Below are 23,295 nucleotides of genomic sequence, written 5' to 3'. Positions count from 1 at the left end.
CGTCGCCTCCTGAGAGGGAAGAAAACCGCGGCGGCGGGCGGGGGGTGCAGTCAGGTGATCTGGCGGGCCGACCAAGATGGCGTCGCGTCCGCGGAGCCTGAGGAGGAAGGTTTACTGGTAACCACGGCGTAGGGGAGGCGGGGGGCTGTCCCCGCAGGCCTCGGGTGAACGCGTGCCTCGGGAAGGGCTATGATCGTACTGGGCTGCGTCTCAGGCGCTCGTTAAAGCCGCAGTCTGCCCGGCCATGGCTCTGAGGGAGCTGAAAGTTTGCCTTCTGGGGGTAAGTTCTCTGCGGCCGGCTCTCCACGGGGCCCCAGCGCGGGCTGGGGGCGGCGGGAGGAAGGGAGGGAGACCACTGAGGGGCTGGCTTGAAAAGCTTTCGCTGGTGGCGGAGAGCTTCGGCGTGAGCCCCAGAGGGGCTGCAAACTCGGGGGTCTTCTCCCCGGAGAAGGGTGGGCCTCGCCCCGCGAGAGCTGCTAGCGCGCCCGGCTGCCTGGCCGCGTCCTCCTGAGGAGAGCGGGCGGCCTGAGGGGCCTTCCCCTCCGCGGCGGGGAGGCGTTCGCTGAGGGAAATTAGCCCTCCTTCTTCTCCCATGTTTTCCTTTAAAAAAAGAAAGGAGAGGAAGCATGAACGTCCAACGTATGCATCCCTCTTCCTTGCAAGCTGGTTGGGGCTTGGAGTTCACAAAATAAATAAATAAATAAAAGCACCTGGAATCAAACTCGTGGGAGAGAGGGAGGGGCCTGAACTTTTTTTTTTTTGATGCAACATATGTGGGATTTGAAAGTGCCCTAAATGTCACAGGTGGTGGAAGGAGAAGATACCAAGCAACCTGATGTCGAAATTTAAAAAAATGAAGGCTTGTAAAGCTGTGTCTTGGCACGGTTTGGTCGGAGGGCCTCACTGGATAACCTTGGGTTGAACAGGTGGAGACAACTCCTGTTACTACGACTACAACAATTTAGATATTACAACAATTTTCTAAATCCTGTGTTGTACAGAGTACAACTGGCAGAATTGTGTTCTGCTTCTAAGTGCCCACATTGCCCTTCAGAGGGAATAATTACGTGTTTCTATGCTCTTTGTGTGATGAAGGTATTTCTGTCACATAAGGAGAGTAAGCATCCAGGAAAACTGGTCCTTGAACTCCCAGAACCAGGAACTGCATCGGTGTTTCTCTTAAAAAGACTTGCTCTGCTTATTGAGACTGCAAATGTTGTGAAATACAGAACTGAGATAATAATACACTTTTCTGTGAGAGGAAGACAGCTTGAAAAGATAAACACAAGCATATGTTCTGTACCCAGATTTACTACAATGTTCAGAAGGTTCAAGAAGATGTATGAATGGCATAAAACTTCATTTTCAATGAAGCAGTTCCTCAGGTTGTGTTTTTGCCCTTAAAATTTTAAGGACTGTAAAGCAAAAAATTTGTCTTCACCTGTCTTAATTAAATAACCATTTAAAATGGCCAGCTGCTGTGGAAAACAGAACTGCTAATAGCTTATTGAGTTATTTCACTCCTAAATATGCGTTCTATATTTTATTTTTTTTTTAAACTATGGAGTTGGTGCGAATACAAATATGACATAATTTTTGTGTTACATTTCCTTTTTTACCATTTGTAGCTCTGTAGAGTTGCATTAGAAACATGTTTCAGGTGTGTCACAAGAAATTTCAAGTCTTTCATTAAGCAGGGTGGGACAGCATTAGTCAGAGGTTGAAATGCATGTGTCACGCTTGTATAATTTAATGTGCTTAATCGTCTTGCAAAGATGGAGTACCATACTCAGTTGCTGTATATTTTACTAAAAGTGGTAGATGGTCTTTCCTTGCTCCTGTACAAATGCAATTTCTGCATGGTTTTGGAAAAAAAGAAAATGTTTGTATAATTAATAATAAGCATGAATGCAGATTTTTATAGTCATTCATATAAACATCTTAAGCTACAGGTTTTTTAAACAAAATTGTTATCGGAAACCTTTTATTTTTTTATTAAATTAATATAATACCTGAAGTATTTATTTCAGTATCTAATTTCTGTAAAAATCTCTGAGGAACATGTTATTCATGCACAGTGTATTGCAAAATTTGAGGACAAAAGAATCATCTGTTTATAGTAACTAATGTGTCTCTCAACTCTTTCTGTTCTTCTTTCAGGACACTGGTGTAGGCAAATCAAGCATCGTGTGGAGATTTGTAGAAGATAGCTTTGATCCCAATATCAACCCAACAATAGGGTAAGAAACTAAAGTAAAGGTGACTTATTCAAGAATAAAACCAAATTACATGAATATATATTTGTACCTCCTGAATAGATCACTTGAGGTTTCTCCATGTGCGGCAGCTAAATTTGGTAATAAACACAACTGCAGCCTTAATTAGCTTGTGAGTTACTTTAGGGAATATAGGAGTGCACTCCTGTAGTTTGCATTTTTTTTGTGTAAGATCTGGTCCTATTTTGTATATTGTTAATCTAAGCTAACAACATCCTGGTAGGAGTCTTGGGTTATTAATAAATTGCACTGTAGATGCTTCTGTTAAAATAACAACATTTTTTTCTCATGCACTACTCTTAAATTTCCAAGTTGTTATGCAACTACATGATTTTTCTTTTAAGAGTCAAGTACAATAACAAGTCTCCTAGATTTTTGAGTGTAGTTAACATACTAATTCAGCTTGTAGCTCCCTTCATTAATTAGTTCTAACGTTATACATCTATATGCAATACACACACAAGTAGCTGATGAAATTGTTAATGCAATTGGTCTCACAGGTAAGGATATTGGAAAATTGAGCCTCAGAGTAGCAATGTTACCAAGCTCAAATCTTCAAATGGATAAAAGGGCAAGCATCAGGAATTCTTGGAGTGGTTGGATCTTTTTATTTCTTTTTCTGTCTTTTTTGTTTTGCAAGTGTCTTATGGGTTGCTTTGCTCAGAAACAATTCTTTACTTACAGGACATGACTTCACTTGGTGCTGAGAAGTGTGAGTGGGGGTGTCAGTGCAACTTCCTGTCTCAGGTGTCATACCGGGTTCTACTACAGCTTTGACCAAAAGAGATCCTGCTGATAAAGATCAGCTGTGACTCATCCTGTCCTAAAAAATGTGGTTTCCATGATATGTCTCTTCCCCCCTTCTTTTTTTCAGAGTACATACTGGTACTGAAGTATAAGATATGCTGTCAGAAGTAGGCTTTTGTTTAAATTTCCCTGTAAACAAAAGTAGCCTTTGGAAAGAACTTCATCAAATCTTGTCTTCCTTCCAAAAGTTAGTTTCTCTTATCTGGTAGTCTTCTGACTGTGCAGTGTGTGGGTTGATTTCTTTTTTTTCTTTTTACTCCTCCCTCCAACATAGCATCTATCTGAAGGCAGAAACCCAAAGAGATCACATGCATGTCTTCCCAGAGGAATGTCTGTCACAGATACTATATAGTCAGGTGCTGTTAGGAGATGCTAGCCATTCTGGTAGTGAGGCTAATGTGTAGAATAAAATTTGTTTCATGGGCCTAATGACAGTACTGGGACACTTTACTGGTATACGAGTATACTTTCTTGAAGTGACAGCCTAAAAAAATCTATTTTTTCAGTCTTTAACAAAATCATTCATTAGTCTGAGGACCTGGTATCTTGGTAGTTTGCTATAGTAGTTTAAATGAATCAAAACTTCCCAAATGCAGGGATTGTATGAATCTCCAGTAAGATACAGTCCCACAATTTTAAACAAACTCATTTTGAAACTTTTTCTACATCTTGTTTTTATTTCCTAATTGAGACTAGGAGGTGGGAAGAACAAAGCAAGGATTAGAGAGGAGTTTTGAGCATCTTACAAAACTAAAGATGAGAATGTTCATACGTTTACTCCTGGGTTTGAGTTAATGAGATACAATTTTGTTTCCTGTCCTGTTCCCATTCCTTTTAGCAATCTGAGCTATCATACTTTGTTGTCATGAATGTTCATCATTCAGGTTCAAATATGGGCAGATGTAGAAACCCTGTCTTGGAACTTCTGTCCTCAGGATGCTGAGGACACATTCTGCTTTGCCTGACCAGCACGTATCTCTAGGTACTGTAGAATATCTAGTCTTTCATCACAGTATCAAAAAGGAGTTATGAATGAGTATAAAACTATTTTCAGGTGCATCTTGTTCATACAGTTCTATTGCTTACTTGGCTGGGAAAAGCAGCTAGAAAATTTAGTAGGGATAATGCCTGTTTTCTTACTAGAAGATGTCGAACATAGCTCTAGTTTGGAGACTTTCGTTGACCCAACGTTTGTCTTTGAGCTCTTTGGTGAGTTTTGGGTTGGGTTTTTTTGTGGTTTTTTTTATGTAATGGACATTTTTCACAATGAAAGCTTCTTCAAATTCTTTGAAAGTAGAAGCATTTAACCTCCGTTGTCAGCTACCATCTGGGATGTTTAGTTGTGATGTGAAATAGAACAACACAGCTGTTCAGTTCAAGTTGACTTACAGGAATGTCTTGGTTTATAGAACCAAGTAAGATAATTTTCAGCGGGAATCTGTGATTTAGGAAATTGTTTCCATATCAGCCAGAGAATTCAGAATTGATGCTTAATTTGCAGCAGTGTTAAGGAAGTGGAAGTCTTTGTTGTGCTTTACAACAGAAACTCCTATCAGTTTATTTTCTGTTACTCATTGCTAAAATACATCATCTAGTTAACTGTGTTGAAATGCATTGCAGTTGGACTCTTTCTTTTTAGGGATGTTGCAACCTTATGTTTGGCTTCTTAAAAGTAATCAGCTTTGGAGATGGGCATACTATTTGGCAAATCGTCTGAGCTTAAAGAATGGGGAGAAGGTTACCTCCTAACAGTTCAAAGCATTGTGTGATTGCTCCCTTTCCTTCTTTAAAATGTAGATAGCTGGTTTTTGTCCTCCTATAATGTTGAAACGTGTCCAAAGACTCCAGTTATATTAACTACAGAAGTGTCATGGGCATTGTGAAAATCTATGCCTTGGTGGTACTTAAGATCCAAGATGAACTGAAGTTGAATCTTGGACTCAGGTATTTAATGTTGTTGATCATGCTGAAAGACTCTTGCTTTCTGATTCTGAATCTACAGCAAGCTTTAGTGTACTGTAAGAAGCTTCAATACAGGCCACCTCTAGGATCCTATCCTGAATCCTGTCCAAAACTGACAGTAGAACAAGTTTGGAAGTCTGTAGTATTTTCAACTGACAGGGACTAAGCATACGAAAGATATTCAAGATCATAACATACAATGTCATATGCTTAAAATAATGATGGCACCTATAGTTCCTCTTCTACAAGGATTTGAATTCACTGTGGGGCTTTTCTAGTAAAAAAATGTGCCTACACATAATAGATACAGCAAAAAACTCCCTCTTGCAGATTAGGTCTCTGGATTCCTGTTCCTTGTGGGAAGTACACTGATTCATGAAATAAGATAAAATAAAGCACAAAAGTATTTTTGTAATGTTTTGCAATATTTTAGTGTGAAACATCTAAAGTTGGGGGCAGGGGAGGCAGCTGGAGCACAGGAAGAAAGTTTATCTTTTAGAAGTGCAAGAACGTCTGCAGACTGAATTGTGTAATGACAGGTAGGATTTGGGAGCTGTACAGACAACAAACAAAAAGTTACTCATTGATTTCTGTGTCCTCTTAATACCTACCAATAGTGATAACAATCTCCCATATTTTATTCCCAAGTATGGGCTTTACAGCTTTTATCTGAATGTTAGTACAGGGATAGAAAAAGCTGATACAAAAGGAGAGGATTTGATCTCCTCCCTTCCGGAAGTTTCCAATATACACTTGAATGATTTGGTGTGATGATTCCCCCATTTAGGAAGAATGTTGTTAAAAAGGCTGACATTCCTGATTATTTTTGGTCATACATCCTTTTATTAAAAGCTTATCAACAATAAAAGCTTATAATTTGCATTAGTGTTACTTCTGTTTTGATAGTTGAATTTCATCCTCTAAAAGGAAATTTCATCCTCTGAGATCTTTTACCTTGTTAATTTCAGCCTTTATGCATGAAAATCTTCATTATTTCTCTGTGTGTGTGTAAAACACTTTTATTGGAATGTAAACCATTTTAAAAGTTCTTAGTAGTAATGTTCTAAGAATGTATATTCTGAAAAGCATAAGCTGTAATGTTTTTCCAGAGCTTCATTTATGACCAAGACTGTACAGTATCAAAATGAGCTGCATAAATTCCTAATTTGGGATACAGCTGGACAGGAGCGGGTAAGTAGAATCAATATCTGTGGTGATAGTTTTGGCTAGAGTTCGTGCTGCTTTTCAACCTTGCCCTTGAAAGTCACAGTGTGATCTGGTTTTACAAACATGTATTAGAATGTTTGTTTCTATGCAGGTTTCTATCAAGATATGGGTGCTGTAAATATGTTTTTATTATCATAGTTAAAGTACGAAGTTAAGGATGATTACCCAAGAAGAGGAGCTTATAAAACAAAAGACTGGGTTTAGATGCGTTGAAAGGGAGTGCCATTTCAAAAGAAAACAAGGTCGGGGAGGGGGAAGCCCCCAGCTGTCTCTAGTACTATTTCTACTTGAGTTTTAAATGTTCAACTGCAGTGTTTGCAGCCAGTGCAACTGGCAATGTGAGAATCAAAGTTAAATGAATAATCGTATTTCATAGTACAAGTAAGGCCCTGATTATGGAAAAATAGACAACGGCTAATACATTCTGTTAGCTTCAGTGTTACGATTATTAATGTGAGTAGGATGTGGGTTTAGGCTTTCAAAAGCAGCATTTCAAGCAGTGTTATCGGTGTTAACTGATCTTTAATTATTTTGTAAAGTTTTACTTCTCAAATCTGATAGTGTTAGCCATGTCAAGAAATCTTTGAAATCTAAATTTTAATTTGGTAGTCTGGGGTTTTGTTCTCTGCAGCATGCATGGCTCTGAGGGGAGGTAACAAAAGCTTTCAAGATAATGATGAGTAAAATGAAATCACAATTTGCATGATTTTTACTTAAAATTTAAAAGGAAAGCTTTGCTAGTTAACTTGCTTGTTTATGGATTGCTAGTAACAGTTGTAGAAATTACAGCAGCTGTATTAACAGTGCTTATTCTTGCAGTTTCTTGACTGTTAACTACTGGTAGCTGTCAGTTATTCATGATGAGTTTATTTAGGATGTGAGTTAACTGTAACAAAGGTAGACACCAGAGCTGTCCCCAGTAAGGGTCAGATTGATCAGGTTGGTTTATTACTTCAGGATAATGACTGGCTAAGGCAACTGTACTATTTGTCAGGATTGGCTCGAGAAACAAAGAGCCCAAGCAAAAAAAAACAATCCCCCAACCCCCCCCCAAAAAACCCACCAATCAACAAAACCAAAGAACAAAACAAAAAAAAATACTAAACAAAAAATTCCCAAACCTTTGAAAAGGCTCAGTCATCCCTGTTGAGGGTCACTTGACCTTTTGGACTCCTGGTGGAACTGACTTGCTAGCTTTTCAGCTTGAGAACAGCCTTGATGGCTAGAAGGTAACTTGAGTATTTGTATTGCATTTCAGTGTTCTAGATTTTGAGTGACAATTTATTTCCTTCCAGCAGCAACATATAAAGCAATCTTACATTGTCAGGGATGTGTCCCAGTGATATGTCAAATAGAATCCATGTTATCGGAAATATCAGAGTCCTTCCATTACTAGCAGTCAGTCAGCATTTGCTGTAAATAGTGTCTTAAGTGAACATCCTAGTCTATTCTGAAAAGTTAATGCTGGAATATGAGTCTTCTAAGAGGTAGAGTATGAATTTTAAGAGATTGGTACTCTTAAATGGAAAGCTTTATAAACATACATGCTGCAATTTGGCAGGAAATGTCCATTACATGTTAGCGTTCCGTGCTCTTCACTTCAGCTGTGTTTGCAAGCAATGGCAGAACACTGTAATTTGGATTCAGAACACTATACAATCTGAGGAAGCATCTCTGTGCACGACTAGCATGTTCCTTGTCGTCCTGTTTTTGGATTTTGAGGAATACCTCTTTAATTTTCTTCCATAAAGTTACGTGGTATCTTTATTGAAATTGAAAAAGGAAAAATGTCTTACCTGGGCTCTGATCCAGGAGCTGTGATATCTGTGAAGCTTATGTTCCACACCTGAGGGAAGTCACTGTGAGGCTCCAACATATCCAAGGAAACCAGTGAAATGGAAACAAGGCTATTTACTTTGAAATGATGCCAGTATCTTCATAGATTTCTTTTTTTTCCTCCAAAGCAGAACACCACTGTCACTTACTGCTAGTCATAAATGGTCTGCATACCTACCTGCCTTGCCCTGAAATCTGGCACAATTTTTTGGTCATGCAACTCATCTGACAATGAGTTATGAAAGGGATCCCCTCCATGGTGGGTGAACACCAAACAATGTCCACGTTTCAAATACCAAAAACATCCACACCATTCTTGGAACTAAAATGTCTCTGCTGAGCTATGAAGTGTAATGCACAGAATTCATAGTCCTGGCTTCTTGAGGAGCATTTGCTATTTTCCACCTCCAAAGCCCAGCAGTTCTGCACTACACTGGGCAATCCACTTGATCTAAATGGCTTCGGGGAGTGGCTGGCTAGTTTTGTTCTGAAAGTGGAACCCTGCACTAATTCATTTCACAACAGCTCATTTCCCTACACACACCCCCCACATCACACAACCCTCTTTCTTCTACACTGAGTAAAGTTGATAGGAGATTACTTATAGCAATTGGGATTTTGCCTTCTTAACAATTTTGAGTTTTTCTGGATAATTACATTATGTCATCTTAATTCTGCCAAAACACAAATTGGAGGCTGGAGGGCAAGCTGAAGTCTTTGAAAAAATAGCAAAAGGAAAATTCAGTGTTTCTGGTAACATCTGCTTTGTTACTGTATTTTATCTGCTGACTGCTCTTAGGTGGAAAAAAGTATCTAAGTGTTAGCAGGCAGGAAATGAGAGTAATACAAAATCAGCAAGTGAAAGTTGGTTTATTCCCAATGTAAATAGTCAAATAATCAAAAAGCCAGGTTGCAACCAGTCCAAGTGGTGGTTTACCAAATATGTTTCCCTTTACATTTTAGTACTTAGGAGGAAGAGAGGGATTATGTCCCATCATGAACTGAATGCCTGCCCATGTTTCCCTTTCCCACTATTAAATATTTTTATATTCTGACCTTTGTGTTCAAAATCCTGTTTTCAAAACAGAATTTGAGAGCCAAATGTAGATGGTCTGGAATTCTGCTTTATAGCAAGATTTTTATGATTTTATAATATTGCTCACAGTTGAACTGTACTAAGCAAAAGGAAGTTGGTGTTTTATTAGAACCAAATAAGCCTTTGAGAAAAACTTTATTCTAGTCATGATTTTCATGCTGACTAATAAGATGCACAAAAGCTTTAAATCACATATGCTGACATTGAAGCAGTACATACAGTTTACTCTGCGCTTTGACTGAGAGTTTTGGTTCCTAGATTAGTTGTCTCGTTGTTTTTAAATCAACAGAATGTCTCGCTTTTTAAGAATGCTTGACTGACTGACTGATATTTTTGATGCAACTTAATTGTGTACTGTCACTTTTTTCAGTCCTGGATTCATAACACTCTGCCCATGCAAAGGTACAGGTCTGGTTTATACTCTGGGTTATTAACCCACTATCAACCAAATATGCCTGCTGTCGATTTAATTCTGAAGATTAGAATAAAATTACTGTAGCCTTTTACTATCTAACGTGTTCCTTAAAGCTCTGTTTGCAACAGGTCGTGTAGTTGAGGGCTTTTGCAGTTTTTAGTTTTAAACATGCTTCTAACTTCTGAGGCAAAAAATGTAAGAGATATCCCTAAAACTGTTAGATTATGAAGAAACCAACATTTCTAGCTTTTAAGAGTGCCATGATGGATCCATGGGGCTAGAGGTTGACTGACACCAGCTTCTGAACGTTTCAGATCAGCAGTAGTATATGCTAGTTTTCTTGGAAGTATTTTTTTTGTCCAAAAGCTTGAGTGTCTTAGAGGAAGAAGTGAGTTCGGGTTGCAACTAGTTTTGGTGTTTAAACTTTAGCATATATCCTGTGGGTTTGTGTCTATGTATGATCTACAGTCTTTTAAATCAGAGATTTTAATCTAGTCAAAATGGGGTCAAGTTTGGCTTCTTGCTTTTTGCAGCAGGTATGTTGCTGATCCCTAAACTATTTATTGATTGGCCTTTGTAAAACAGTACTTTCATGGATGTTTATGTACTCTACTGCACAAGCCTGTCTGTAACTGAAAAGAACAAAGTTTTCTGGTAATGTGAATTTTAAAGCTAGTTTTCACTTTATTTGATAATAATAATACGGAAATTATGGAGCTCAGTGGAGGATCAGATTCATTATGTATGGTGTCTGTCTTTCAGTTTCGTGCTTTAGCCCCCATGTATTACAGAGGGTCAGCGGCAGCCATTATAGTGTATGACATCACAAAAGAGGTAAGAAATTTGATCTTGACCCAGAATTACAGTTTCTAGGGTGTTTTTTTTGTCACAGGCCAGTTCTGACTCTTAATTCCTTCTGTGTTTTTTCTTTTTCTTTTTTTTTTTTTTTTCTTCACCTTCAGGAAACTTTCTCAACATTAAAGAACTGGGTTAAAGAGCTTCGACAGCATGGACCTCCAAATATTGTTGTAGCTATTGCAGGAAATAAGTGTGATCTTAATGATGTAAGGTAAATAATCATTGGCAGGTTGGAGATTTTCACTTAAGCTCATAGTACTAAATATTTTAAGATTTCAGAGCAGGTGAAAGGTATAAAGCAATTTAAACTGTCTTGCACTAGCATTGTATTTTCACAAGTGGTCTGAGCTGTTTCGACTGTCAGAAGATTTGGGAGTCTGCCCTTGGACAGTCTTGCCCACTTCCTCCCCTGTGCTGGTGTGAGTATGTGCGTGATTGGGCAGTATATCAGACTGTAAAATGGATTCAGATTAAAACTAACCATTTAGAAAAAGGAAAACTGATCCAAGTGTATTTATTTTTCTCACACCATGGACACTTGCTGGCATAACAAAGGGGAGATAGCCGGTTTGGGAATGAGCAGTTTACAGGGAGACAGGATTACCTTTTCTGGTGGCAGTGCTAAGTTACACAAGCCCAAACTGCCTGTGAAACTACAGTGTAATACAAGATGTTTACCTCACTTTATAAGAAGTATTCCTGTCAGTCTGTAGCACCTCATTTTGGTAGGAAAAACAAGAAGACTGTTGGAAAGCATTGTGTAGGTTTTTCTGACTTGCTTTTTCAGGTGCCTTCATTCCCTGCTTAAATATTGGGGTAGAATTGGCTGTGGCTGAAATAGTTGCAGGGAGCAGGGAAAATTCCTGAGAAACTTTATGAACATAAGGCAAGTACTAAAAACAAAAGAAGCACTTTTTGATTGATGTCCTGGTTAAACCAAAATTCAGAAAGGTGTGTGCAAACTTCTTGGTTTTTGATTTCATTGGAAAAGGCACCACAGCTGGTGTCTTAAAGGATGGTTATGTATTTAAAGGACCACTACAAAGTTGGCTCTTAGTATAGTTGTAAAAATTTTTAATATATAGCAGTTATCTAGTGAGCTCTAATAACTTGTTAGAAGTAGCACATCTCTTGAAGGAAATACGGCATAAAGTTACAAAGTTACGGCATAGAGGACAAATATAAAGTATGCAGTACTAAGTTTCAATGCTTGTTTCTTGGTGCTTAGGTGGTATCATAAATTATGTAAACATTACTGTTCAAGCTAATGAGCAAAATTCCTTGTACTTTATAGTCAGAGGCAATATTTGAGTCACTGATCAAAGTCTGTGCTTTTGATATCCTAAAGTCTCTTGTTACTGCAAGTAGCCTATGTTTTTTAGAAATTGTATGTAAATTGATACAAGTATAGTCCGGTCCTCTCTCCACCTATGATGTTTGGATTTTTCATGTTGTTTAAGGAAACAAACTTAATTATCAACTTAACTACTTAGGGATGCAGAGTAACTTTTTCACTTCTCAGCTCTGTTGTGTGCTCAGTCTAAATATGTTCCTGTTTATAGCTATGTCGCCATGCTTCATGTAATGTATAAGGTATACTAATGATCTGTGCAGCGTTGTGAGATACTTGGCTTTGTAAACAGCTGGATTAGTGCAACTAATGCTTTAGGATCTTCTCAGTACATCTAAAACTGCTGTGTGTGTGAAGAATAAAGCACCCTATAATGATTGACTGCAGACCTACGCTTAGAGCACTCAAGAAACAAACCCCACACTAATGTTGTCAGATAGATTAAAGCCTTGTTTAGTTTAATTGTGCTTCAGTGATGCTCATACTTCAAGGCAGGGAGGCAGCATAGAGTAAAGAATGAGCATCAGTCTCAGGATGAGGGAGCACTGTGATGCCAAAAAGTAAAATAAAAATACTCATTTAATAAGACACTTAAAAGCTTAACCTATCCCTTAAGACTTTGAATAATAGGATATTTTTGCATTCACAGTTTTTTCTTTGCTTTGTTTTTCCAGAGAAGTCATGGAAAAAGATGCTAAAGACTATGCAGATTCCATTCATGCAATATTTGTAGAGACAAGTGCGAAAAATGCAATAAACATTAATGAACTCTTTATAGAAATTAGTAAGTATTTAAACAGTTACTGTGCTTCCTTCTGAAAGAAGTTCAAGTAGAGATTTGATTACTGTATTTTTTTGTGCTATTAAGGTGAGACTATACTGACTTGAATTTGTTATAAATGGACATGAATACAAACTGCAAAACAAGCTATATAAAATTTTAGTCATCTAATGACCTCTTAATATTCCTTCTAGAGATTTTAAGCTTACTGTGATGCTGTTGGATAAATAGCAAGCAAATGACTCATTTCAGAAGTCGGTGTCATCTTACTGTATTTGTTATTGAGTGTTGCAGTTGGTACTTCCAAGGTTATGGAAGGGGAAGGAAATGGCATGAGGAAGATCCAAACGTTATACAGCTGAGAAAAAGAATGAAGTCTAAAACAGTCTATTTCCAAAAATACAACAAATCATAAATGCAAGATTGCTGCATGGGAAACAGCAACTATTGTGTGTAGATTTTTTTTTCCACAAGTATTTTTGTGATACCCTGGGTGTTTGCTTTTTTTTAATTAAATTGCAAATCTTTTCTGTCTCATTCGTGGCAGGAATGAAAATGACAATTTTTTCTGTGAATGAAAAGCAGACAGTATTCCAAAGTGAATTCCGTGCAGTATTATTTACAGGATATGTTCAGGCAGCAGCACCAATGTGCAGGTTATGTCAGCCTCTTTGTGAAAAGGGGACAAACGGCAATCCATTCCTCTTGTGTGTATGTGCACTGCGCTTGAGCTTTGGAAAGCTACAGAAATGTTAGACTTGAGAAAAAGATATTCAGCTGCTTATAAGGACCCTATATTGAAGCTGATGTTAGATGTGCTGTAGATCAGCTTCCTGATTTACTGACTTAATAGTTGCCCTCTGAAGTTGATCTTGAATAAGCTGTGGGGGGACAAAAATCATAAATCCTCCTCAGAAAAGAATACCTGACTAGGAATAGTCAATTTAAAAGCCTGATTAGATGACTAAAGCAGCTATCTTTACAAGCACTTATGTGCTAAGCCTGATGCAGGTGATCTGCTGTGGAAATAAAGGTCAAGATGGTAGTTCTTGGTGAAGATATTCCAGATGGCATTCTGCAGAGTATATTCTCTGGGTGCTTTTATAGTTTAGTTCTCCAAGTCTAGATTAGCCTGAAGCGTAAATGCTGCAAAATTAGCTTAAAACTGCCTCTAGTTGTCTTTTGTGTAACCATACCTCTTACAGACATGGTATAGACCAGGGGTCCTCATACTAGGGCCTGCGGGCCAGATACGGCCCCCAGGGTCCTCAGTCTGGCCCCTGGTATTTACAGAACCCCCGCCCCCGCGCCCCCTTGCCGGGGGTTGGGGGGGGAAACCAAGCAGCCACAGATGGCTGCCTGCCACTTCATCTGCGCACCAGCCCCCTGTTTAAAAAGTTTGAGGACCCCTGGTATAGACTGTTAACTGCTGTTCGTCTGTTATGCGGGGGTGTCATCACTAATGACGTATAACCAATTGAAGATGCAGTTTTGTATACAAAGCATACACTGAATGCTTAGAATTAGTTTCAAGTATAATGTTTACCATATTTTTTTTTCTGCCCTCTTGCAGGTCGCAGAATTCCGTCAACTGACACCAACCCCCTGTCTAGTGGTAAGGGCTTCAAACTTAGAAGACAGCCATCGGTGACAAAGCGCAGCTGCTGTTGACTGATCCCTTAGCAAATCAAACTTGTTTATACAGTAGGTGGTCTTGGAAGTTAATAGTTCACGTTGGGTTTATATTATCAGTCTTAGATCTTTATCTGCCGGTGTTCATACAGCCAAGGTCCCACAAAAATGGACTGGTTCATCTGACATCTGTACACTCGCAGAAGAGACTGCAATTGTAATGTCAGCCTGTTTACTTAGAAAAAGTGTAGTATCTCTTGCATTCAAAGGGAATCCATCATCACTTTTTTGGCCTTGCTTGACAGGAAGGTGACTATATGGATGGTAGAACTGAAATGTTTAATAGTTTTGTAATCAAGATTTTTGGGTTTTTTTTTTGTAAAAAAGGGAAATGAGCACTTTGTGGGACTTAAGGGTGGGAGGAGTCTGGAAGTGAGATGTCATTTCTTCCTTTTCTTCAGTGAGCCTTATTTTAAATTTCATTGTAGCTAATCCAAAGTATGATAGGACAGTTGATGTGAGGTGGCTACAGAATAAGCAACTGAAGACAAATAATAGGCAAATCAGTCCATCCAGTCCCCAAATCCCATTTGCACTTTTTATTTAAAGATGATATGCGCTGGGGGTGGGGACACAAGCAACAGATTTTAAATCACAGACAATCTTTTTTTCATGCTGACTTTAATCACTTTAAGGCAAACTGATATGCTTATAGGCATCTTTTTGTTCCTACAAGTATTTTAATACTGAGATGTTGGTTGAAGAAAACTTAGTTGTAGTTCTAAGTGGTTACTGACTAGAAACAGTTGCTGTAAACAGGTGATGCCAGTGGTTCTGATAAGACCTAAAAGTTTTTGGGGAAAGCTTTTAATTGCTTGGCATATGTAAAGTGTTCATATTATATTTATGAGAGCAGTGTTTAAAGTACTATAAATTATGTAAAAACAGTAAAAAATAATGCAATCTTATACACTCCTTCCGTTCCACACCTGTGGATAAACTTGGGGGGAATCTCCATCAGGTTGTGGGGTTTTTTTCCTGTATTGTAGGTACTGTCACTGTGAGTTCATCCAGAGGCAGGCTGCAATTCTTTCTTTTTCAATAACATTTGCAAGGGCCAATAGAGAATGCTGTTGGTGCAGCATGAGGACTGTCTGTTAAACAAGTTTTCATCTGTGGTCCACCAGGTCTTTCCTGTCTTGGGCACAAAAATACAAATAGGAAGTAACCTTAAGACATGGTAATGTAGATCATTACCTCTTGGTTCCTGGGCTTTTTCATCTCTGAGGGTTTTTAGCAGATCAGTGTTTAGCTTATTCTGTATTGCGTTTAGTACGCTTTCAATTAAACTATAGGTTGACCATACCCATTTGTGCTATCTTATTTATTTTTACTTTTTGTTTCCTACCAGCACTAGTGAGAGACTTTATACTTTTGAAGAAAAAGAGCTTAATAGACTTCAGTATATATTAAAATGTTGTTCAGCTTTAGTATCAAAATGAGGTCACATTGATGATGCTTATTCTTTCTTTGTAATGTGGTTTTCTATCATCTCAAGTATTTTCTCTGAAGGAAAGGTAGAAAAGTTTGTAAGAAATGAAAGGACAGATTAGGTTGTATTAGTGAAAATTGTTGTAGAGCTATTCTGGAGCAAAACAGGTGAACTGTAACAGTGAGATTTTGGATGGGTCAGTATGTGTTAATGAAATTTGGTGACTACATTTTTATCACACCTTTTACTTACCCTGCATTGTCAGTTATGCCGCCTTTCCTGCAGTTGTACAGGCAACGTGCTTCTAAAGAGCCCAAGTAGTACATCATCAAATGAAGGCTTTTTGAAGCCCCTTTGAAACATTGGTCCTTAAGAAGGCATCTAATAGTATAGACAGATTTGTGTTTGGTGTTCAGCCTGATGTATAATATATTTTTTTATCTATCACTCAAAGCAAATAACTTATGAACAGAAAACTTACTCACTCCTCCAAAATGCTTAATGGAAATACAGCCAATAAAGAAAGAACAGAGTAAACTTGCTCTTGGGCATATTTTTAATTTAAAAAAATGCAGGTTGGCAATTAAATATAGAACTTTCACAGTGGCAATCATGGAAATCCCTAATTTCTTTGAAATAGCGCAATTCTTACTCCTGCCAAATTTTTAAAAAAATAAATTGTGTGGTTATCTAATTCAACTGATTTTTAAAGCATTTTGTGTTCATAGTGCTTCAGAAGTCTATTCTATACTAAGATACTGGGCACTGTAGTATCTTAACTGTGATACAGAAACTACTGCTTTTATTAAAGTTGGTTAGTAATAAATCTGGAAATTCTTCAACTGAGAAAGATCATAGTAGGAGAAGGAAAGTCTCAGATATCGGGAATATCTTTCATGTAGATTAGTAGGAAAAAGGAATGTCAGACTTTCTAAATTATTGTTATTGCCTGTTAGCATGTGGTGAAAATGGAGTTTAAATCTGTTTTTCAGTGAGATAATAAAAATGGTTTAATAGTATTTATCCAACATTCATTGAAAAGAAAACATTGGACTCCAGGCAAGGCTGAGAGCTAGGATAGTATTGAGGTAGTTGTAGTTCTCTTCAGGCAGGGGAGAGATACATTTATCCTAGCAAATCTTTATGAATGGCTTTCTGATCTTTCTTCACTTATTTGCTATACACCAAAATTAGACTTTAAAAACAAACAAAAAAAACCCCACACCAAAACTTTATAAAGAAGCAGCAACAATCTGGCCCTTCTCAAATGTAGCTGAGTCTTAGTGCCTCAAACTCCTTATGGTTTGTTAACCAGTCTGAGTGGAATGCCAGCATGCTTCATGTCCTTTTTTTTCAGTTCTGGTCTTGAATTACTGCAGTTAATGAAAACATGGAAATAGCCAGTGTTTCAGATTGTCCAAGCTGCAAACACTGAAGTGAGGCTGCTTTTTAACCTGTGCCTATTTAAAATAACAGACTGTTGATGGCAAGTTCTTTTGAGCCAAGATAACTGTTTATTGATCACTTGGCCCTAGCTGAAAGCTCGAATGCAATCTTCCCTGGATGAGATGCACATGTTCATTGTTTGACTTTTGTTGGAGAAAAATTGTTTCTTCTGTATTAATTTGTTAGGCCATCTGCTTTCATCTTGCACTAGGCTTGCTGGAATTGGTTATTTTTTGTTCTAACATAGCTTCTCTATTTGGAGATGCATTGGCCTTTGTTTGGAGTGCTGATTATCACCATTCCAGCTAAATTTTTAATAACTTTTCTGTTAAGAAATTGTTGGAAAAGCTGAGGACTGAAGTTTCATTCCACTAATGCTTTTCTGTTAAATGAATAGAGCTCGTCATAGAGACCAGGCTTTCAGATACTCTTGGAGGGAATTAATTGTTGCACAACAAGTTTGGAAGGGTAAAGTATCATGTACATAAAAATATAACAAGGCGCATATCGCATTCATTGATCCCGAACATTTTTTAACTGGCAAAATACAACTACTTTAACTTCTAAATGCCACCAGTTCTTTCCCATGAAAGTTACAGATTTGTAGAAAAATGACATTTGATAAATGCTTAGTTCTTAAGCTTTGGAGCAACTTAAATGTGCTCCCTGAGTTTTGGAGGATGTCTTCATCTGATCCTCTAAATTACAGCAGTCTCTTAGCTGACTTGCCAGCCTCTTAATCTGTGCTCTAGGTAGTTTTGTAGTATATTTTATATACATGCTGAAAACTGGTGTACTAAATGCCTAAGTAGGTGAAATCTGGAAGCTTGTTTCATAACAGAAGCATCTAGTGGTCAAACTACTGAAAATTGTTATAGGTGCTTTGAAAAATTCTAAGATAATTCTAACAACTTTTGCCATTGCCAGGAAGGTAAAGACTTTGTTTACATTATTAGATCCATGTTGAAACAAGCCAAATCATTGCACTTCAAATCCCTACTGACGTGAGTGAGACCCTTTCTTTAAGTGTTACAGGATCAGACAGTTAATAGTTTAGAGGGGCATTTGTTGGTGTACACAATACCAATTTAATGCTACCAGCCTGCTAAAGAGAGATTATTTACATGCTTGGGAGGAGAGTAAGAAGAGAGCAGACTGCCTGCTTATTGATTTGGAAGTCTAATCCTTTAACCTGGTTGATAGATACGGCATTCATTGGGAGTTGTTTGCATTCATGGTAAAAGCTTCATTTTAGTGACAAAAAAAAAAATCAGGCTGAATATATTGAATGGTTTAAAAGCTGACCTCAATGAGATTTTTGTTAGACTGTTAATGCTAAATTATTCCTTAACATTACTGTTAATTTCCAGTATAACATATTGAGTATTAGTTGGAAAAGGAAGCTTTAGCAGTGATGTTTGAATGTGTTTCTTGTGAAACAGTCTTTAGTGTTTATTAAGGATGGTGTCTATTTGTAGTGTGCTATGTCAGCAATCTGCAAAGACTATCTTGGGAATTGATTTACAGGACAGAAGCTGTCTGAATGGTGTAGCTAGTCACCCTGTAGTAAACCTCACTTACAAGCAGCAATAGCTACATAAAGTAAAAAAAAAAAGTCATCTCAAATGTGAGGAGAACCTGAATAATTGAGACTTCAACTTCTACACTGCCTATTCATTTTCTAAAAAGCTTCGTATATTTCTCTTTAAACCTCTAAAAAGAGAGGCTGGTGTGATCATGGATAAGGGAGGACAAACTTTCTTTTTTAGGAGGAAGTTTTACAGTGACCTGAGACTTGTTTGTATGCCACAAGTCAGTTCTTTGAAGCAGGAGAATTGTGTGCATGGAATTAAGCTTCTAAAATCTGCACAAAATTCTCTAAAGAAAACTGTTAAAATCTTATGTTCAGATTACATTCCTAGTAATAGATCACAGCCCTAGTAATGGTAGGTGACAGAAGCTTTATTGAAGTAAAATGTTGGTGTGAATTACCAATCTAAGATAGAAATACAGGTTCTAGTATAAGAAAAGTCACGTCAGTTGTCCTTTTCAGAGTCATATGGTTCCAACTTGTCAAAAGAAGTATGCTTGAAACTACAACTTTGTTTCTCATGCAAGTATTCAGGTGCCAAAACATATTTCCCTAAAATTATTAGGCCTTCTGACACCAGTGGTTGTTTCTGAAAAATTCCTTCTGATATTTTGGAGGTCTTGGAAGTTTGAATGCAAATCTTTTCTTGGTCAGCTAGAATTAAAAATGCATGGCTTGGAAAAAATCAAACTTTATCCATAAAGTGACTCGGATAACAAATCTCTCAAGGGATATAAGACTATCCTGAAACCCAAGAATACTGATGGGCTTAGTCTCTGACATATCAAAATGATCCTAGGGTCAGCTTTTTCCTCCTTCCCCCACCCATTTCCCCCCCGCCCCAACCCTGAATTTTTAACATAGTGTTGTCAGGGTGTACATGCTATAAACAGCTCTTTAAAAATACTTAAAAAGTTCTAGTGGCTTAGAGTTATTCGGTGCTTCCTATTTTACATGGAAAATCAAGGCAGTAGGATGATCTGTCCCCCTAAAAATTGGGACAGCATTTGCTGAACTGCTCTCATTCTAGGATAAAGAATTCTTAGAAGAGACGATTTTGCTGTTCCCCTTACATCATCTTGCAAGCTGGGGTTCTTAGATTTTTACTTAAACACTAACAGTGAGTTTTATTCAAATATGTTTTCACATATGTATTATTGAACAAACCAACTGCTACTTCTTTTTTAAATGTTGAAGGATACAGACCACTCATTTTGTCATGCTCATCTGTGTGAGTGTGATACTCCATCCAGCTGTCGCACTTGGATATGCTGTAACTCTGACACCTAGATAGATTCACTGCTACTATCTTGTCTGGCTTTTACTCATGTTACACTATGTATTTCCTATTAAATCCATTATGTTTTTATGATAATTTGTTCTTTGTTTCCTTATGGGATTTAGCCAAGAATATGTGGTGTCTTTTTTTTCTCAAAGGTTCTGGAAGTGTCTGTCACAGTGGCAAATATTTGTAAACAAAATGGTAATTCATTGAGTACAGCCTTACAAAACTGTTACAAAAACGTAGCAGCTGAGACTTACACCACTACTTTATTATACCACAAAAGGAAGGCTAAAAGCACATTCACCTGGGGGAGCAAATTATTGTAAGGCTGTAGTAACACAATGTAAACGCTACTCTCTTTTAACTTCCTTTTTTTGTACTTTCTGTTTCTGAATATTTTGTATCCAACATTGAAATTGTGTCAGTGAATTGATTTAAGACACAGAAATGGATTCTGTAGGTGTAAGACACTTAAGACTTCCTGGCAATCTTACCCTCGTATCCCCCTCCTGCCAGTACAATGAAGAAAAAAAAGAAATCATTCTGAAGGTTTCTTCTAAACAAGAAACATTGCATTTGTGTAGTCAGGGCACGAAAGTAACCTGATATGCATATAGCCCTTGCAGTGTAATAAATGTTTGCCTGTAAAATTAAGCATGAAGGTTAACCTTTGTATCAGCAATTCTTGTCCCTCTTAAGAACGTTCTGCCTTTTTCATTATAGGATTGGGTTAACCTGTTACAAGGGTTGAGAGGTCTGTGCCTTCTTATTATAGTATCTCTTACTAAAACAAACTTAAGCCGCTCAAAGTTACAGAGCATTTGCAGCACTGTAAACTGCACAAATTTACAACCATTGCTTCACTGCATGAAATGTAGTCAGATTACTAGTGATGAAATATTGTAGTGATGAATTCCCAAGCTTATGAATGTTTTGAGATATTTTTTTTTTCATCTTCTCTTGGGCTGGTCCTGAGAGTGTGTACAGGTTGGTCTGTATTGTTGGTTTGTAGATGCTAATGAGGAAAACCAGGCTTTTGTTCTCTCCTTTTTGTTTGAATTGTTACACTCCCATATAGTGCATAGAATGCAAATAAAGAAATGTTGATTTGGCATAATGTAAACAGCCTTTTCAGCCTAAGCATTCATAATAAACTTTTATAGTGTAATAACATGCTAAATCACTACCAGTCTGATGTATTGTGGAAAAAAAAAGGTGTAAACATTTTATTAATAAAAAGCTTTGTTTATATATGTGCTGGTTTTGTTTATAAACACTTCCAAAATTCTCAACATCTTAAACAGTCTCTGTAGCAGTAGAATTATAGAAGGGGAATGTAAGCAATCCCATGGCAGAAATTAATCTAAGTGATGATTTGAATAGCTGTTTTCCAAAAAGTGCTGACTGCTAGTCATTCTGAAACTGAACCTTTTCCCTGGTTTATGTATACACAGACAAAGGCAGAAGACAAACTTGTACAAAGGCGGGATAGGGAAAAGCAGCAGAGAGAATGCAGCTTTTGTGCAATGCTTCCTTTCTTTGCAGCATGATGTCTGAGAAACTGCAGGCCACACACAGTCTTGTAAACCAGTGCAAGGCCTGACAAATTCTACCAGGGTGAGGTTATTGAATATATTGCTTTTACTTTAGACTGCATGAAATGTGAAATTCTTGACTGCTTAGGCCAATTTCCTGTCAATCAAAACTGTAAAGTGCTTTTAATATCTGTATAGTGTTGTGGAGGCCTGTCGTGCTGGGAAGGGAACCTTTCTTATTTGTTAATACAGCCAGCTGATTGGTAGCTTGCATTTCTTTACACCACTGCTTTGGTGTTGTGTAGAGTGCGAAAACATGGAGTTGGCTACTGTTACCTGACTTGTCTTATCTGATGCTTAAAAGATGTAGTTTTCTTGTTTCAATGTGTGGAGCAAGACTAACGTGTTCAGTTAATGGCAGCCTTCGAAAGCATCAATAAAAAAAGTCCTGTCTGACACTATTTCACCTGACAGTGTTGGATACAGGTTTCTACTAAGCAACTGGTTGTAGTTCATGTGCAGGGAATGGATACTGTCGTCTTTTTAAGAGACCTGGAGTAACTGAAATTTATCGTTCAGTACCTGCTATTTTTAAGTTAACCTCTTAAATGTGTGTAAACTGCTTTTGAAGAATGTCAAATATATTTATGTAAGGGGGTATGAATGTGCATCAGAGCAAGTGTAAGAAGGGTAAACACAAGGAATGTACTAGAAAAGAGAGGAAAACACATTTACATGTGTTTGCATAGGGAATCTAGATAACTAAATGCAGACTACCTAATTTGCATGCACACAATATGAGAGAATGTTTTACCTGGATCAAGTCTTCTATAGCTTTTAAGGTAAAAGTTTTGCAACAGATGAAACTTATCTTTAAAATTGTTCCAGTACAAAGTTTTCAGGTGCTCTTCAGCATTTCCTGGTAGTGTTCATCCTATTTTCTCCTGTTAATCAAAACCCCACCTGGGCAACAAGTTGCCATCTAGTCTTGTCATGGCTAAATTGGTAATACAGTGAGGATTGTTTTGTGTAATTGGTAAGGATGTGGTATTGCAGGTGGCTTTCATGCATGCCCATTTCAATGAACCTGATCTGCACAACGTTAAATGTACACACGTTATTTACATGTAACAAAAGCCTAACAACCTACATTCATTAGACTTCATGAATTTTCAACTGAAGAGTAAACAATGCTATGCTTTATAAAAACTTCAGCCTGGATGAAAACATGGGCAAGTCCTTCAAATACAAGCAGGTAAGTTCAAAGTCGCCAGTTGTGGTAAGATGATACAACTTGCCAAACCCTTTAAGATGTGAATCATCATACGCTTAAGGGGTGTTCTTTGTACTTTCAGGAAAAGGAGAACTCTGAAAGATCTGGGCAGCAACATTGAACAGTTTAGGGTTTTTTATTATGTATGACTATGTTGTATAAAGTTTCCTCTGTCTTATTCCTCACCGTTAGTTTCCCATTAACTTGCAGATATGTATAAAGCTTGTCTTTTCTGACTTGGAATGCCTAGCTCAGTGAGAGAATCCATTCGTAAAAATAAAACCTGAGATTAGGTGAAAGAAAATAACCTTTCTGGAACATTGGCCAAAGAAAGCTCCACTCCAAATTGTAAGAACTCAAATTCTCTCCTGATTTGAGATCTAGTAAAATGTTATGACATAATCTGTAGCTTATACTATGAATTAAACCCCC

At 37.6% G+C, this 23,295-nt stretch overlaps 1 protein-coding gene across 1 annotated transcript; it reads left to right on the top strand.

Moving 5' to 3' along the window:
• Nucleotides 1–167: 167 nt before the first annotated feature.
• RAB22A (RAB22A, member RAS oncogene family) lies at nucleotides 168–21,306 on the top strand. The gene is made up of 7 exons (XM_037403347.1): nucleotides 168–280; nucleotides 2,161–2,240; nucleotides 6,155–6,236; nucleotides 10,382–10,453; nucleotides 10,582–10,688; nucleotides 12,503–12,612; nucleotides 14,183–21,306. Exons 1-7 carry the CDS (start codon nucleotides 245–247, stop codon nucleotides 14,278–14,280), a joined length of 585 nt encoding a protein of 194 aa, XP_037259244.1. The 5' UTR covers nucleotides 168–244; the 3' UTR covers nucleotides 14,281–21,306.
• The last annotated feature ends 1,989 nt before the right edge of the window (nucleotides 21,307–23,295 follow it).

Source organism: Falco rusticolus, chromosome 10, assembly GCF_015220075.1.
Source record: "Falco rusticolus isolate bFalRus1 chromosome 10, bFalRus1.pri, whole genome shotgun sequence".
Taxonomy (NCBI): Eukaryota; Metazoa; Chordata; class Aves; order Falconiformes; family Falconidae; genus Falco; species Falco rusticolus.
Note: the sequence above shows the minus strand (reverse complement) of the source record. Positions and strands in the feature narration are given on the sequence as shown.

Bases quoted from the DNA above. Each gene is read 5' to 3' on its own strand.
- RAB22A (XM_037403347.1), top strand. From the start codon at position 245: ATGGCTCTGAGGGAGCTGAAAGTTTGCCTTCTGGGG. The intron at 10,454-10,581 runs GTAAGAAATTTG...CTTCACCTTCAG, and splicing joins TGTATGACATCACAAAAGAG to GAAACTTTCTCAACATTAAA. The intron at 10,689-12,502 runs GTAAATAATCAT...TTGTTTTTCCAG, and splicing joins TGTGATCTTAATGATGTAAG to AGAAGTCATGGAAAAAGATG.